General features: G+C 45.9%; 1 protein-coding gene and 1 non-coding gene across 2 annotated transcripts in view; both read right to left on the reverse strand.

Annotated features, from left to right (window-relative positions):
• Positions 1-16620, reverse strand: part of LOC124712451 (max-binding protein MNT-like) — a 121002-nt gene extending 104382 nt beyond the window's left edge. The window contains exon 1 of the mRNA XM_047242746.1: positions 16408-16620. Coding sequence (XP_047098702.1) covers positions 16408-16585 — 178 coding nt within the window. The 5' untranslated portion in view covers positions 16586-16620. The remainder of the gene's footprint in view (positions 1-16407) is intronic.
• An 865-nt stretch (positions 16621-17485) lies between these two features.
• Positions 17486-17560, reverse strand: Trnas-cga. The gene has a single exon. It is a non-coding gene; the product is annotated as a tRNA-Ser (tRNA).
• Between the last annotated feature and the right edge of the window lie 854 nt (positions 17561-18414).

An 18414-nucleotide genomic window follows, 5' to 3' on the forward strand; every position in this document is an offset into this window, starting at 1 on the left:
CCACGGAAAATAGAATACGCGGTAGGAATTCCAAGGAGTGCCGACCGGTGTGGCCGAGCGGTTCTAGGCGCTACAGTCTGGAACCGCGCGACCGCTACGGTCGCAGGTTCGAATCCTGCCTCGGGCATGGATGTGTGTAATGTTAGGTTTAAGTAGTTCTAAGTTCTAGAGGACTTATGACCTTAGAAGTTAGGTCTCATAGTGCTCAGAGCCATTTGAACCATTTTTAATTACAAGGTGTATGCACTGTAACAAGGCGCGCCGCTGACGTCAGAGTGAACCCAACCGGCGAACAGTAGCTCGCATTTGCCATAACTTATTGTGTTGGAATTGTTTTTACGAGCGAAAAAGGATTCTTTACGGCAGCGTGAGTTCAAAGTTATCCCGTAATTATCAGTGAGTTGAGGGATTTTTAGAGTAGGTTTTTAAGTGAAACAGAATGGTTTGATGCACGATCACCAACTGCACACAATAAAATAAGTTAGGAAACTAGTTTCACATATTTGCTAAAGACAGTGGGACGAAACGAAAATGGGTAAATGCTTGTAAAGGTGCAGATTCGTTTTCAGTTGAAAATGCTCGTGCCTATGCGATACATTTTGCTGATTCGGATTACAGAAGGGATGGAAAAGTGAACTGTCCAATACAGCTCCGAAGTGCAAGTTCGAGACTGATCCTGTTCCAACTCTAAATCTGCCATCCTCCGGTGCCGATTAATTAATTTATTTATTTATTTATTTATTTGACCAGGCAAGATTAGGGCCATCAGGCCCTCTCTTACATCTAACCAGGCATTCTACTTATTTTACATTCATACGTTTTAGTAGGCATGTTAAACTACATCTAGTACAAAAAGTGAAATAAACAATTAGAAAGGTACACCTGGAAAAATACATACATATAGAGTTTATATTCGTAGATCATAAGTACTGTTATAATTAGACATTATTGAAGAGACAAATTTTAGATAGGAGTGCTGGCAGCAGGGAGTATGAGGGAGACTCATGGTGAAGGGAGGAGAAGAATAGACATGATGAAACATAATTAAGGAAATATAAAGGAAAAGAAGATTGCCTGGCTAATAGAGATAAATGAAGGGGAAGGCATCTCAGGAGCAAGATAGGAGACGCCAGTTTTGCTATTTGACAGATGAGAGGATTGGCCTGGTACATTAATTTTGTGGAGAACTTTATGAGGATGATAGTAGGAAATGCTTCACCTTCTTCTTAAAAGCAGCAGGAGATTGAATTTTGCGCAAGGTAAGGGGCAGTTTGTTCCAGAGGCGGACAGCGGCAACTGAGAAGGATTTAGGGCGCAGTAACGAGCCAATGAAAAATATTGGGGCACAAAAGCGAAGCTATCGCAGAGACGATATTTTACAGGTAAATATGTCACTAACTAATGAATAAATTACCACTAGAAAAAACATTAACCATGATAACAAACACTGCCGTACATGCGGCGACGTGTGTTTAAAACAATAATTAGAAATTATGGAAGCCGAAACAAAAATGCAGATTTACAGGATTACCTCTCTTCAAAAATTATCCCGGGTTTTTTTCTGTCAGTAACAAGTAGTTATGAAAGGACAGTATACTAACTGGTCGTCTGAAGATACTGCAAATGCTGCAACTTTATGCTGCCTATCTTATAAGTCGTATCTTTTGTCTGAGATGTATTCAAATATTTTCTTCCTAGTGAGCACTCCGTCTTCAGGCCACAAGTGGCCCATCGGGACCAGCCGACCGCCGTACCATCCTCAGCCGAGGATGAGGATAGGCGTGTGGTCAGCACACCGCTCTCCCGCTATTCGGTCGAGTAGCTCCTCAATTGGCAACACGAGGCTGAGCGCACCACGAAAAATGGCAACAGCGCATGGCGGCCCGGACGGTCACCCATCCAAGTGTCGACTACGCCCAACAGCGCTTAACTTAGGTGATCTGACGGGAACCGGTGTCCACTACGGCAAGGCCGTTGCCCTCTTCCTGGTGAACTCACTATTAAAAAGAAAGCTCAGACAATTTAGCGTCCCACGAGGTTTAATTGGCTGAAGTCTCAGCGCTTTGAAAACTCAAACACATGGGAAAAGACATAGTTCGGAGGCTTTGCACTAGCATTTTACCGGTCAAAGGAAGAAACAGACTAATATAAAGCGTAATAGTAATAACAATAATAATACGGAAAATCTCGATTACATTCATCCCTGCGCATGAGTTAAACATGTGTGCGTCGTGTGCTGAAGTTTCAGTGCAGTGCGGCGTGGACGTCACAGTTCACGGACCGTCTGCGCGTGACCCCTACCGTGTAGTCTAATATCCTTGACACCGCCCTCTTCCACTCGTGGCCCTGGAAAGAAGTACGTTACGAACGCTTCGTATCAGCTCTAATTTCCCTGATTTTCTCGATATTATCATTTCGTTAGACGTACGTGTGAAAAAGTAATACACCGAGACGACAAAAATCACAGGATATCTCCTAATATCGTCTCGGATCTCTTTTTGGCCGACGTGGTACAGCAACTCGACGTGGTATGGACTCAACACGTCCGCTGCAGAAATACTGAGCCATGCAGCCTCTATAGCCGCCCACTGCTGCGAAACTGTTGACGGTGTAGCATTTTCTGCACGAACTGACTTCTCGAAATGGTTCAAATGGGTCTGAGCACTATGCGACTTAACTTCTGAGGTCATCAGTCGCCTAGAACTTAGAACTACTTAAACCTAACTAACCTAAGGACATCACACACATCCATGCCCGAGGCAGGATTCGAACCTGCGACCGTAGCGGTCGCTTGGCTCCAGACTGTAGCGCCCAGAACCGCACGGCCACTCCGGCCGGCTGACTTCTCGATTATGTCCCATAAATATTAGATGGGATTCGCATTGGGCGGTCTGGATGGCCAAATCGTTCGCTCCAATTGTCCAAGAATGTTCAAACAAATTGCAAACAACTCTGGCCCGGTGACATGGGGAATTTTCACCCACAAAATGACTGGCTGCAAATGGTCTCCACGTAGCCGAGCACAACAATTTCCATTCAATGACCCGTTTAACTAGTCCAGAGGACCCAGTCCATCCCCATGTTGTCGCAGCCCACACCGTTATGGAGCCATCGCCGGCGTGCCCCAGTGTCTTGTTGACGACTTGGATCCAGGTCCTCGTGGGGTCTGCGGCACACTCGAACTCTTCATTCAGCTCTTGCTAACTGAAATCGGGACTCGTCTGACCAGGTCACGGTTTCCAATCGTCTAGTGCCGTACCGATGTGCTCACCCCAGGAGAGGCGCTGCAGGCGATATACTGTTAGCAAAGACACTCGCGTCAGTCGTCTGTTGCCATAGCCCATTTAGGCCAAATTTTGCCGCACTGCCTAACGGATACGTTCGTCGTACGTCCCACATTGATTTCTGCGATTATACGAGGTGCATTCTTAAGTTCTAAAGCCTCCGATTTTTTTTCTCCGGACTGGAAAGAGATAGAAACATGCGCATTGTTTTAAAATGAGGCCGCGTTCATTGTCAATACGTCCCAGAGATGGCAGCACCGTACGGCAGATGGAATTTTACCGCCAGCGGCGAGAATGAGAACTGTTTTCAATACTTAAAATGGCGACGTTTTCCTTACTTGAACAGCGTGCAATCATTCGTTTTCTGAATTTGCGTGGTGTGAAACCAATTGAAATTCATCGACAGTTGAAGGAGATATGTGGTGATGGAGTTATGGATGTGTCGAAAGTGCGTTCGTGGGTGCGACAGTTTAATGAAGGCAGAACATCGTGTGACAACAAACCGAAACAACCTCGGGCTCGCACAAGCTGGTCTGACGACATGATCGAGAAAGTGGAGAGAATTGTTTTGGGGGATCGCCGAATGACTGTTGAACAGATCGCCTCCAGAGTTGGCATTTCTGTGGGTTCTGTGCACACAATCCTGCATGATGACCTGAAAACGCGAGAAGTGTCATCCAGGTGGGTGCCATGAATGCTGACGGACGACCACACGGCTGCCCGTGTGGCATGTTGCCGAGCAATGTTGACGCGCAACGACAGCATGAAAGGGACTTTCTTTTCGTCGGTTGTGACAATGGATGAGACGTGGATGCCATTTTTCAATCCAGAAACAAAGCGACAGTCAGCTCAATGGAAGCACACAGATTCACCGCCACCAAAAAAATTTCGGGTAACCGCCAGTGCTGAAAAAATGATGGTGTCCATGTTCTGGGACAGCGAGGGCGTAATCCTTACCCATTGCGTTCCAAAGGGCACTACGGTAACAGGTGCATCCTACGAAAATGTTTTGAAGAACAAATTCCTTCCTGCACTGCAACAAAAACGTCCGGGAAGGGCTGCGCGTGTGCTGTTTCACCAAGACAACGCACCCGCACATCGAGCTAACGTTACGCAACAGTTTCTTCGTGATAACAACTTTGAAGTGATTCCTCATGCTCCCTACTCACCTGACCTGGCTAGTGACTTTTGACTTTTTCCAACAATGAAAGACACTCTCCGTGGCCGCACATTCACCAGCCGTGCTGCTATTGCCTCAGCGATTTTCCAGTGGTCAAAACAGACTCCTAAAGAAGCCTTCGCCGCTGCCATGGAATCATGGCGTCAGCGTCGTGAAAAATGTGTACGTCTGCAGGGCGATTACGTCGAGAAGTAACGCCAGTTTCATCGATTTCGGGTGAGTAGTTAATTAGAAAAAAAAAATCGGAGGCCTTAGAACTTGAATGCACCTCGTATCACACAGTGTTGCTTGCCTGTAGCACTGACAACTCTACGCCGCTGCTCTCCGTAGTTACGTGAAAGCCACAGGTCTTTGTAACGCCCGTGATGATAGATAATGCCTGAAATTTGCTATTCTCCTCGCACCCTTGACACTGTGGATCTCGGAATATTGAATTCCTTAACGATTTCCGAAATGCAGTGTCCCATGCGTCTAGCTCCAAGTACCATTTGGTGATCTTAAACCTTTTCGCATGACTCACCTGACAGCGCCGCTAGTTTACTGTTCTCTTATACCTCGTGTACACCTTATTTACATGTCCGTATAGCTATCCCACAACTTCCGTCACCTAAGTGTATGTTACCCTACTCTCTCGAAATTTCAATCGTAAATCTCTCTGTGGTGGAAACGCCTCCGTTTTAGCATCTGCAACTGCAGTTTGTTGAGCATCTTTCGCGCCGACTAAACGGTCCCGTGACGGAATGCGCCGCTCTTCGTTGGATCTCCTGTATCTCTTCTATTAAGCCAATCTGGTATGGGTCGCAGATTTTTTCAGAAATCCGCTAAACTATGCACCCAAACAAACGAGAGCTTGCTGTATACAAATAAATCCACCGGTGACTGACAGAGCAATAAGGTCTATCCTTTGACCACACGAGATGTTTAAGCGTGGCAGTTACAAGTTTTTTTTTTCTTTTTTTTATTTACGAAGATTATGCATGTGTCTTCAAATGGAGGGGCCAGTCGATGTGCCCATTTCCTCTTTGGGATCACAATGAGCTGACCAATCAAAATTTGAGCGCTCTATAATCAAACCCGCCCCCTCCCCCCGTAACGCAGCCACCGCTGTATCACCAAGTCATTGCAAATCCCAAACAGGAGTCCTTCGTGGATGAGTTTCACGATTACCTTTCCCTAACCATGCAATAGGATATGTCTTTGACCACAGCGCACTGCAGTGGAATTCCTAAGCGACACAGATAGGAGTTTTCCTGGCTTCTCATACGCTCATTTCTTAAACTGCGCAACGTCCTTATCTTCCTTGACCTCTGTCTCTTTCGCTGCCCTCCGTCTCTGATGACAGTGACGTCGTCAACTACAATCATCATATGTCGAATCTCCAAAACAACGGAGAACGTGTAAAATTTAACCTAGGGTATCGGAGCATACTATGCTGACCTGGGATTGGGTGCTGCCTCGAACGGCTGGGAATAGAGGAGGAAGGAGACATTAGTGTTGAATGTCTCGTCGACAACGAGGTCATTAGAGACGGAGCACAAGCTCGGATTAGGGAACGATATAGGCCGTGTTCTTTCAAAAGAACCATCCCGGCATTCCCCTGAAGCGATTTAGGGAAATCACGGAAAACATAAATTAGGAGGGACGGACGCGGTTTTGAACCGTCGTCCTTCCGAATGCGAGTTCAGTATGCTAACCACAGCTGGGAATGGATAAACAAGTGTTCCGTTCCTAGCGGGACAGACGAGACCAAAGTACGCCGTATTTTAAGTGTATTGGCATTTATCCCTGAGAACATTCGAGAACACTTCTTCCAACGCGCTAGACAGCTCTTGCCCGCTGTAGGCAGCTGTCGGTTTGTCATTTTCTAAGGGTACTGCGCAAGAGTAATAACGTCGGAAGAAACTAAGATTAATTGACTCAGTGTATGCAAACGTATTTTTGTACGGTACGTCCATACCGAGTAAAAACATGTATCGAAAAAAGGAAGCAACGTGGAAGGAAATAGGCACAAGTCTGAATTAAACATGTATTTGTTTATTCCGTGCATTTGTATGTAAATGGTACCGGCGGAGGTTCGAGCCCTCCCTCCGGCATGGCTGTGTGTGTTTGTCCTTAGGATAATTTAGGTTAAGTAGTGTGTAAGCTTAGGGACTGATGACCTTAGCAGTTAAGTCCCATAAGATTTCACACACATTTTTTAAATGTAAATGTATGCTAATAGACACTAGGCCACTAGGGGATAAATACTGCTGTATAAAACACAGTTCTACTGATACACAACATGCCTGGAGAAAGTCAGAGCCAACAGTTCTACTTCATAATTACTCCTCCGCAGACAGTGTGTCTGTGCAAACGGCCTTGCCGTAGTGGTAACACCTGTTCCGTCAGAGAACCAAAGTTAAGAGCTGTCGAGCTTGGCTAACACTTGGATGGGTGACCGCCCGCGTCTGCCCAGCGCTGTTGGCAAATGGAGTGCACTCAGTCCTCGTAAGGCCAATCGGCTACGGTCACAAAAACTGACGGCTGGTGGGAGAGTGGTGGCTGACCACACGCCCCTCTGCATTTGCATCCAGTGACGCCCATCGGCTGAGGATGACACTGCAGTTGCCGGCCGTTTGTGGCCCAGCGGTTCTGGGCGCTTCAGTCCGGAACCACGCTGCTGCTACGGTCGCAGGTTCGAATCCTGCCTCGGGCATGGATGTGTGTGATGTCCTTAGGTTAGTTAGGTTTAAGTAGTTCTAAGTTTAGGGGACTGATGACCTCAGATGTTACTTAGAGCCATTTGAACCATTTTGACACTGCAGTTGGTCGGTATCGTCGGCATCTCCTACGCCTGCTCGGACGAAGAGAGAATTTCACGAGTCTTCTCGTCTAGTATTAATGTTATTTAACCACTTCCTTTTCCTCGTCGAAGAAAATGCAAATAAAAGCAGGAGGTCGTCATCGTAGATACTACAGTTTCCTGGGCAGCAGCTGACTCGCTCGCCGAGCGCTGCCCGCGTTCAGTTCAGGCAGGCAAAAGCGCGTTCTGCAGGCTCTGTTAGACAGCTCGTGACAGCTTGCCATCTTGCGAGATTACCAACTACCGGATAAGTTACGCAGGATAATTTTACGCATTCTGCGGCTTATCCACCATCGTGTCAGTAGTAGTGCAGGAAGGGCTGCGTGGGCGGGGAGCGGCCGGGCCCGGGCCCTGACATTCAGGGCAGGCAGCACGTGACTAGCGGTCACGCCGGGCGTGCGCGCATGCGCACTGCGCCACAGCCGTGACCCAAAAATAGCGGCTCCGCTGGCGTCCGCGTCAGCAGCGAGGTCGCGAAATCCCCCACCAGCGCCCGGACGCCTGCGAGCCGAGGCGGCGGCGGCAAACAAATGGCGCGCGGCGACCACCTACGTGCTGCTCTTACACACGACGCCCTGTACGCCGCAGTCGGCGGACACCTGACTCTGTGCATCGATACCACAACCTCGGGATTATTAGCCCCTGCGAGGTGAAACACAACTGCCTTTTTATTCGCACGAAGTAATGACTGCTATCGATACGGGATCACAAGCAGATTTCATATTTCTTGATTTCCTCTGGCTTTTGAAACCATTCTTCACAAGACCTTTCTAATCAATACATTTAGATCCGTTTAAGTTGTACTAATTATTTATTCAAACCACCACCGACTCCGACGTTAAGCAATATCTGCGCGTCCTTGAATAATGGACAAAAACAGCACATAATGGTTCAAATGGCTCTGAGCACTATGCGACTTAACTTCTGAGGTCATCAGTCGCCTAGAACCTAGAACTAATTAAACCTAACTAACCTAAGGACATCACGTACATCCATGCCCGAAGCAGGATTCGAACCTGCGACCGTAGCAGCACATAATAATCTGCTTTTTATTCATATTTGGGTTAATTAATTTCTCTCTCAACAAAAGCACACTCAAATCTGTTCACTGAGTAGCTTCGGCTTCTGTAGTTTCTTTTAAAATATCTTCACTGAATAAATTATCTATCCCGCGTAATCTATCGGACTAGTAAACAAGATCTATGCAGATTCTATTAAACGGAAGATACAAGTAATGCCTATTACGATAGGAAATAATTCAGTATCAAGTTTGCAAAATGACAGAAAATTCGGCTGCTACAATTACAGTGGTTTCATTTACTTCAGGATATGAAAGGATAGGAATTGACGTAAAGGAAGTTCGCTCAGTGCTTAAAATAATCATTATTTCTATCGGAAGTTACACTCACATTCGTCAGAACAAAGGCAGTAATCGTACAGACCAACTTCAGATCAGATCAGACAACATATTGAAAGAATAATGAACAACTCATTAACACGCCCTTGCGGAATGACAAAACAGTTTATTATAATTTTAGCCACGATATCCGACTGTGAGAGACAAGGGTCTTCTATTTGATCCATCAACCGACTTTTCTAGTAACACCAGTCTGCCTATTTTGATACACAGTTTCAGACACTGTCCCACGCAGCAGATGTACTTTCTCAGTCCATGTTCAAATGTGCTACTGATTTTAATGTGGTGTAAATTAGTTCGTTGCAAAAAATTCCAACCGAATACAGCAGTCTCATTCCGTGAGTCATAGCAATTATGGTGTATCTTGCGAACGTGTGAAATGACAGTAATCGCAGTAAATACATTAGAAAGGCCGCGGTAAACACCGCCGAAATCAGCCAACAGATTACGACGGCATGCGAGGATCGCTCGGTACCAGCACCTGAAACATTCAGTGTGACATTGGCCGCGCTACAAAATGGATCCTCTCCCACCCGTCCTACTAACCACACCTCAGTCCATGCTATCTGGACCTCATTCCACAACTGAGGAAACGACTGCATTGGGAGGCGCTTTGCAAACAGGGTGAATGTCCTCACGGCATTTCGGCGACAGGTGGCACACACTGAAGGCAATGCCAGTGGCTTTCAACGCCTCCCCCATCGTTGGCAACGCTGTGTGTATATGCACTGGAGGACTACCTTGAAGCACAGCACTTGATTGTGATTCATTTTTGTTGTATCTGTTGTCGTGCACAATAAATTGACACATACTTCCAACGCGTTTCTCCTGTACTGGAAACCTATTTTATGATGGCATTCAGATACACGATGCCGTAACGGTTCGATGCACATCGTGGGATTGTCATGTTGCCGCATTATCGCAAGATATACCATAGTTGCCCTGACCCTCGTACGTTTACCTAGTAAAAGTGTTTTAAGTACTGTGTACAGTTACTTCATCTCTAATTTTGGGCAACATTCAGTAGGGGTGAGGCCTCTGTACAATCTTGTTGGTCAGTGTCTATATGTAATGTTATGTAGCTGAGATTCACTGAGATAAAGTACTGGGTGGCACATGGCGATCACCACATCCAGATACAGTGGTTACCCAGCACGATACAACTGGACGTACGGATAATGTATTTTTCAGGCTGAGTGGCACAGTCATTTACATCTATAGTCTGTAATGTTACAGTATGTGGAGCAAGGTCATTATCCCTTCCTCACGTTCCATTCGCGAATGGCGAATGGTGCGTGACAAGAATAACAATCGGTAAGTCTCCGTATGATTCATCCGTAGTGGTCATTTCGTGAGACTTATGTGGGAGGAAATTATAAGGTCGTTACTCAAGAATCGCTCGAAGGAGTGTCTTGTAGGCCACTTCTTTCGTGGGTTTTTGCATTTCCATACGATTCTTCCAGCCCGACATCTGTTTTCCTACTAGTACTTTCATGCGGTCATATCACATTTGGTCAGTCTGGGCAGTTCTTCCTAGCTGCTTAACGGTTGTTACCGTTTCCAATGATTTATCGCCAACGGCCAACTCAAACAGTAACGGGGCTCTTCACTTGTTTATAAAAAAATATCTTATGTTAATCCACTTTCAGCGTTAACTGGCAGTCGCTGCACGAACCGTCGTCTTGCATTTCGCTATAGTTTTCTGGCGTTTCAGTTTAACAACACATCTTCCGCAAACAGTCTTACACAGCTTCTGATTTTATCCATTAGATCATTTCTGTCACCCAGTAACGCACCCTTGACGTAATTCCAGAATTATCATTACATCTGCCGATTTCGTCCTCTTAAGAACGAGTTGTTGGATACTCGGTACGCTCCTATTTCGTTCATTAAAAGACAGCGCTGAACAGTATCGAATGCTTTCCGGAAGTAGAGGAACACAGTGTAACCTGGACGAAATTGTCTCTGGATCTCGATGACAAACGGAGCGAGCTGACTGTCACATCGCCATACCAACTGAATGGTAAATCCTCTGAAGGTCTTCCTGAATTTCGAAACCATCTTCTAAGTTTGCAGCCTTCCTACTCAGAGTGTAACAGCAAGCTATGGCAAAACTTTCAGGAAACAATCATCATACGCAGAGGATAAAATGTATCATTTGGGCACGGGCCCGTAAACGCTTCATTTCCGTATTATTGCTCATTTCCTACTTTTCTTCAATATCGCAATAACAAAGTTAGAAGGCGAAAAAATCTTAGTGACCAGGGAGAAACCAAGAAGGGAGCCCTACGAGGTTCAATTTTGGACACAATGATATTCCTTATAATGGGCTGTCGAGAATCCGCACTATTTGTACAGTCGCGCGTTCCTCAATTGAGATTTTCTGTCAGTGTTTTGGCCGGCGATGTTGGTAGCTGTTAGTGCCTCGTGTTCTCCCATGCAGGCTCAACGGTGAAACTTACCACGCTTTCTTACAGAATACTCCACCTGTTCTGTTAGAACATGTGAGGGGGCATTTGAAAGCTCTTGTGTATGAAACCCCGGTGCAAGACGTGCCCTTGTTGGGTACGACTGTGAAACAATACGCTGTCCCCCAGCAATACATTTGCGCATCGTGGAGTCAATGCAATGGCAGGTTGATGCATGTATGCTTGCTAAGGGAGAGAATTTTGAGCATCTGAATTAGGAATGTGTTTCATAGAGTGCTGATACGTGATTTTTCTGTGTGTTTCCCACGATTAACATGCCGCACAGTTGTAATAACTGACCGAACTCTAAAATGGAAATAAAGCGTTTCCAGACCGATGACCAATATAATCCAATTTTTCTCTACGTGTGAGGAATGTTTTGTTAAGTTCTGGCCACACCTTTTCATTACACTCTGTAAACAGCAGCATCGCCCACAAGCAACCTCGCACAAATTCCAACACTGCCGCTACATGATTTACACGTATTGTAATAGTAATCACACTGTAACATACCCTTGGAGTAACCACGAAATTACTCTTACGCATGTCAATTTCATCCGATAACAACGTGCTGAAAGTTAATTTCCATGGTAGTCCCGACGCTCAGAAACAAATTCAGTAATGGACTTTAACGTTACAAGATCTTCCGCGTGTAGGAAACGGAAGGTCAATGTTGTTACTGTGTACATAAGCTACTCTGTGGTCCTGAGACATTTAAGCTGGGATAGGTCAAGCGCTTGGAGCTTTTGCATTCATTATCCAAGTAATTTAGCACTTATTATCTAAATCGCGTCCGGACGCTATAGACTGAAACGAAACATTAAGTGTGAGAAAGTTCATCTGTAGCTGTAATAATTATTCTGGCTGAACTTCTTGAAGACAGCACTACGAGTATAATGGTACCGAAAGGGGATCCCCGGGCATCTTTAACAGTGTCCCAAATTTCTGCAAAATTTACTGTCCCATTGGACTACAAACACACATTATCGCCGCTACAGAGCACGTTGTCACATTGCGCACAGAGATACGCTCTCTCTACTAAACTTCTTCACGCCGTTAAGAAGAATGACAAAACATAGCATTGATTATGCTTACTTACTGAAGCGAGCGCAGGCAGCCAATTCTTCACACTCAATTACTCCAGTAACTAAAGCGAAGCAAAACCTGTAACGTTTTCAATATATGTAACTGTTGCTGTTGACGTTTTAATTCTGTCAGAGATAGCAAAGGGCTTGGAAGAGCAGTTGAACGTAATGGATAGTGTCTTGAGGATATGATGATCAACAAAAGCAAAGCAAAGATAATGGAATGTAGTCGAATTAAAGTAGGTGATGCTGGGAGAATCAGACACCTTAAGTAGTATACAAGAAGCGAGACACCTAAGGTCAGTATATGACGTTTGCTACTTACGTGTCAAAATAACTAATGGTCGCCGAAGTAGACAGCACACAAAATGTAGACTAGCAATGGTAAGAAAAGCGTTTCTACAGAAGAGAAATATGTTAACACCTAATATAGATTAAAGTGTGAGAAAGTCTTTTTTTGAAAGTATTTTTATGGAGCGTATCCATGTATCGAAGTCAAACATGTGCGATAAACAGTTTAGAAAAGAAGAGAAGAGAAGCTTTTGAAATGTGGTGCCACAGAAGAATACTGCAAATAAGATGGCTAGATCACATAAGTAGTGAGGGCGTATTAAACAGAATTGGGGAGAAAATAAATCGGAAGCATAACCTGACTATAAAAAGGGATCGGTTGATGGGACAGATTCTGAGACGTCAAGGGATCATCAATTTAGTATTGGACGGAAGTGTGTGTGTGTATGGGGGAGGGAGGGTGGGGGGTAAAAAATCGTAGAGAGAGACCGAGAGATTTAGAAGGATGTAGGTTGCACTAGATATTCGGAGATGGGTTGCACGGGACAGAGTAGCATGGAGAGCTGTATCGTACCAGCTTTCCGACTGAAGACCTCAACAACAACACAGCAAATACCATCAGCAGCGCTATAAGACTGTTCGCTGACGATGCAGTTCTGTAAAGGAAAGTATCATCGGTGGTGGAGCGTTAAGCATTTGCAGAAAGTTTTGGACATCATGTTGAAATCAGTTCTAAAGGCAATATCAAAAGATTTCAAACCAAGTGAAAAAAACGAGGAGCTATTAATAACTTGCAACAGCCAATCACTTGGTGAGTACAGAAGTTTCTCATCTAAATGTTAAAGCAAAGTTCCCAATGAGCCCAACGGATCCCCCGTTGTCAGTCAGTAAACAGTAGTTAAAGTGTACGGCTGTATAAGTGGGCCATCAGAGCACGAAAACTGTAAGGTGCTCCCAGTGGCAGTGATAATGACACGACACAGAGCAGAGGCATTTCTTAACACCAGAGGAGCTGAGCTCGCCTGACACAGGCAATTCGTTTAACGAATCGTAACTTGTTTTTCTGCTCTTTCATATCCTCGCTGCCCCAACGAAAACGAAAGGTACTTCTTGTAACGACATGTTTTCGTGGCACGCTACGTTAGTTAACCCGTTGTCCGGATCGCTTAGTGCCCTGATACCCTGCAAAGGCTCGCCTCCTCCCACTACAACCTGGGACGCACTAGTCAAGGACGGACGTCTGTTTCGCCAGCGCTGTCGGACGAGGATTCTGGGCGACTGGAAGTGATACAAGGTACCGCGGGCGAACTCAATGCAAAGAAACAGTCTCGGTACTCCGGCAGCGCGGGCTCGGGCTGCCAGTTGCACCGCACGCCTGTGGCCAACTGTAAACAACCTCCCACGATACGATACTCGCTACATTCACATGTGACCTAATCAGTTTCCCGAGGTGGGCAAGAATGAAAGAGATTGCGGTACGAACGTTGGTGAAAATCGATGACGCCATCTATCATCCGTGCTGCTACCTGAATGCCAGGATTTCATTCCACGAGAAAGGAACTTCGGTATCCAAAGCCCTTTGTTAGATGCACACCTGTCACCGCCATATCGAGGCTGCAATGTGTGTGTAGGCAAGGAGGCAGTTACAGAGTTTAGCGTCTCGTCAACGTGGAGCTAATTAACAGAGATGTCAGTTGTCTCCCAGTCCTCAGGCATTGTCCGCATGGTTGTTTCCTTGCAGCACATATTGTGGGGAACTTGCTCCTATGACTAAAACTGATAAACCTTATTGAATTAAGATACTTAATTTCGCATTTAAGAATACTGTGAATAATTGTAGTTCCCGACTGTGTGAAAATTTACAGCACTTTGGTGGAGAAACTACTTTCTATGTTGATATTGCGGCGACGTAAGAATCGTGGGTTTTGAGGGGACCACGACTTGCTGCTTGGCCGCTTTCTGCCGATGTGAACAGTTGTAAACTCCAGACAGAACGACAGAACTAAAGTGAAGTATGGTTATTAGCAGTCCGCCTGAAAGCGGTCTGCATACGAATGACACCATTGGCAGAGGAAATAAAGCGACCGGTCGGTACTGAATAGGCTGTCAGGACCAGTACGAGGGACTGGTTATGGTTTTCAACAGTGATTTTAATTTTAGCCAAATAAGATTTTAGTTGTATAAACTAACCAACGCAATAACTGGCAGCACCAAATGGTATTGAAAATGCGAATTTTTTACACTGACATTTTGTAGCTCGCGAGTACTAGGTAGCGTTACAACACCAAGGTCATTAGTGATAGGGAATTAAGATGGAGAAAAGTGGAGGAAGTCATTTAAAACGTCTAAAGAAAACAACCCTAAAGCTAATAAATATTTATTATCGCCTCCAGTTTCGACTGTCACAATTATCATGAAACAAGGGAAGGTTTTCTATGATCTGCGCGGACACACGTATGACGTTCAATAACACTCAACGTAATGTCAAAAATGCAAACTGAACATCAAAACCTGATACATAAAATTCAAACATTACTCGGTAAACTGGAACAACCTCACTAATAAAGTCATCAGCGACGTGATATGGGTGCGATATAGGCTGCAATGATTTTGTTACTTTTGTAGTCATTGTTCAAAGGGGAACAAAAATCACAAATGAGTATTTAATACTAATACCTTTGCTGTCTTTTCCAAAAGTAGCAAGTAAGAATGTGACATATTTAGAAATTTTATAAGGATTGACCTAACGCTCGCAAAAAAAAAAAAAAAAAAAAAAAAAAAAAAAAAAAAAAAAAAAAAAAAAACCACAAACCTAGAACTTTTCACACGGAAGACTTTTGTCTCAAAGGAAACTAGAAGGCATTTACAGGTAGTGCAACAAGCTGTCCACGTATCATTATCCGTTGTCAACATTAGCACTCAAACCTTCGTCGCTACAAATCAACCCTCTGCACCTGATATCATATTACAGGCTGCCATCAATTTCAGTTCCTCACGGAGCTACGCACTTGCACCGAAAGGCTTCGCCGATAGAGTGACGGGACTCGGCCTGCAGAAGGCTGTTTCTCCTATTGTGGAGCCGCTACAAAGAGAATCAGCATAAATATCTGTAGTAATACATTCGCTTGCCTTACTTCTTCGGCACTGGTCGACTATGTCAACCTTGAACTAAAAATAACCCCTACCGCTCAGAGAACCATTACAATGAAAAGGACAATACGTCCGAGTGCTTTCCCCTATTTCCGCCGTTCAGCGACCAAAGAGGGCGCCGAAGTTCATGACTTGCATCTGTCCTGCAGACACCGTGGCTATAAGCCACTCCCTGGAGTAGACACGCAATCTCCTTCTGCTGTCGGGCAGTTCAGACAGTTCAGTATTCGAATGCCTGAGAAAACTTGTTCCCACATGTGCCGCCGTTCTCGGTGGTTACGCTTCGTCCCTCATAATCCCAACCTGACACACTCCTGTGATAATTCGCCTCCCAATAATGACACCCTTTAAAGTTTTGTAGGAATATTATCTGCCACTTTTACCTCTGTCAACGACGGTTACAGTGAAAAATGCAGAGTTGGGGCGTGGTTCGAATCCCCTTGTAACTGGCTGAGTAGTCAGTTCTGAGATCGGAGGAACGCGAGGCAAGAGCACAGGGCCGTTCCCAGTACAGCACTGCGGCGTTCAAAGCGACCATCGGGTTGTGACACCTTTACTTAAGAATGAGTGGGCGGGGAAACTCATATTTCTTTAATAGTTAAAACTCGTCACTATTTCTGTAAGTGGTTTACACGAGAAGATCCGGGTGTGAGAGAGACGTCGGCTTTCGGTGGCGCTAGCGGTACGCACCAGTGCGCAGGTAGTGACGGATCCACTTCTTCTTGGGCGGGGGCGCCATCCAGTAGGGCTCGTCGTCCGGCTCCTTCTTGACCTCGAGCGGGGGCGACGCGGCAGCGGCCGGCGAGGCGCGGCGGCGGCCGCAGTCGTGCACAGCAGCAGCGTCCACAGCCAGCATCAGAACTCCCATCGCAAGCGGCGCGGGTGCCTCGAGAACGCGGCCGTCCGGCGGGCGACAGCGAGGTCAGGGCTAGTCGGTCGGATTGGCAACGCGCGCGCCGCTGGCCGACGAGCGACTGAGCGCCTCCGCGGAGGCCCGGGCGCTCGCAGGCCAGCCCCCACCTGTCTCCCAGCCGCCCCACCCAGTCTCGCCTGCCGCACTTGCACTGCACAGTGGCTGCGCGGCGTTGCCAGCTGGCCGCCCGGCCACGCGACCGTGACGTGTCACGGACCAGGAGCCACCCCCTCCCTCCCCCCCCTCGAAACTCAGTCCGTTAGACACACATACACTAGTCCCGGACGTCCAGTGCGCAAAAGTCTATAACTTATAAACTTCTAGCCCTGCACACTATTCCGCTTTGACTCTCGGTTCCCGACTCCAGAAATGGCACATATCGGCCGACATCCGATCAGCATCCAGAATCACTACGCGATGTGGGCCATTACGAAACATCGTCGTCGTCGTCATCATCATCATCATCATCATCATCTTCTTCTTCATCACCATCACCGCCACCACCACCACCACCACTCTAAAAGTGACACCTATTTCGTCTGCGTTGGTTAGTTTTAAGCCGGGTTTCCACAGGCATTAACTTCTTACACGTGCATCCCCATACCCTCACCCTAGGTTTACTTATTGGTGCCAATGCTGGCGCCAACATTGGCGAATATCTATGCGACAGCACCCAAACATTGGAACCAACATTCAACCGATTTCATTTAGCGCCAACGTAAATATTTCTGACGCACAAATAGCGGCCGGTGCATTTGCTGTTTTGAGCGTGAATAATCATATTTTATCATAATGAGATTTTCACTCTGCAGCGGAGTGTGCGCTGATATGAAACTTCCTGGCAGATTAAAACTGTGCGCCCGACCGAGACTCGAACTCGGGACCTTTGCCTTTCGCGGGCAAGTGCTCTACCAACTGAGCTACCGAAGCACGACTCACGCACTAGTTTGGAAGGTAGGAGACGAGGTACTGGCAGAAGTAAAGCTGTAAGTACCGGGCGTGAGTCGTGCTTCGGTAGCTCAGTTGGTAGAGCACTTGCCCGAAAGGCAAAGGTCCCGAGTTCGAGTCTCGGTCGGGCACACAGTTTTAATCTGCCAGGAAGTTTCATATTTTATCATTCCAAACTAAAAAAAAGAGGAAAGCACAGTTTTAATAATGATATACATTTCATTTCACTACCTTTATTTTATTTATAATTGTTGTTGCAGGTATGACGGGCGTCAATTATTAGGCTTTTTGATGCATGAGACCTCAGGACAATTTGATAACTTTTATCGTATGTCAACAACTGACTTTGAACCACTTCTTCAAACGATTGAACCCAACATAAGAAAGGTACCTTTTGGAGGGATGCTATACCTGATAAAGTCGGTTTAGCACTGACGCTTCGATTCCTTGCTACAGCAGACAGTTTCAAAAGCCTATATTTCCTCTTTTAAAATATCCACTCAAGTGATATCACTCATAGTGTCCGAGGTTTGCAAAGCAATATGCGAGACCTTGACTGACTATGTAAAGGTAATGCCCACTTTTAAAATTACATTCAATAACCGAAAGCGAGCAAATAACTCAAGACAACGAAGATAGGAAACAAACAACGCTGGTGCCAATGTGTGGTCGGCGTATCGATATTGGCCCAATGTCCTTTGAAGTTTGGTCGAAATACCGACAAATAACGAAGTCGTACCAACATTGGAGCCAACGCTGGTTCCAAAACTATTTCATCGATCCACACATTGGACGGACACTGTTGGCGCAAACGTTGCTCTCAGTATGTGGGCGCG

Source organism: Schistocerca piceifrons, chromosome 8, assembly GCF_021461385.2.
Source record: "Schistocerca piceifrons isolate TAMUIC-IGC-003096 chromosome 8, iqSchPice1.1, whole genome shotgun sequence".
In the NCBI taxonomy this organism is placed as follows: Eukaryota; Metazoa; Arthropoda; class Insecta; order Orthoptera; family Acrididae; genus Schistocerca; species Schistocerca piceifrons.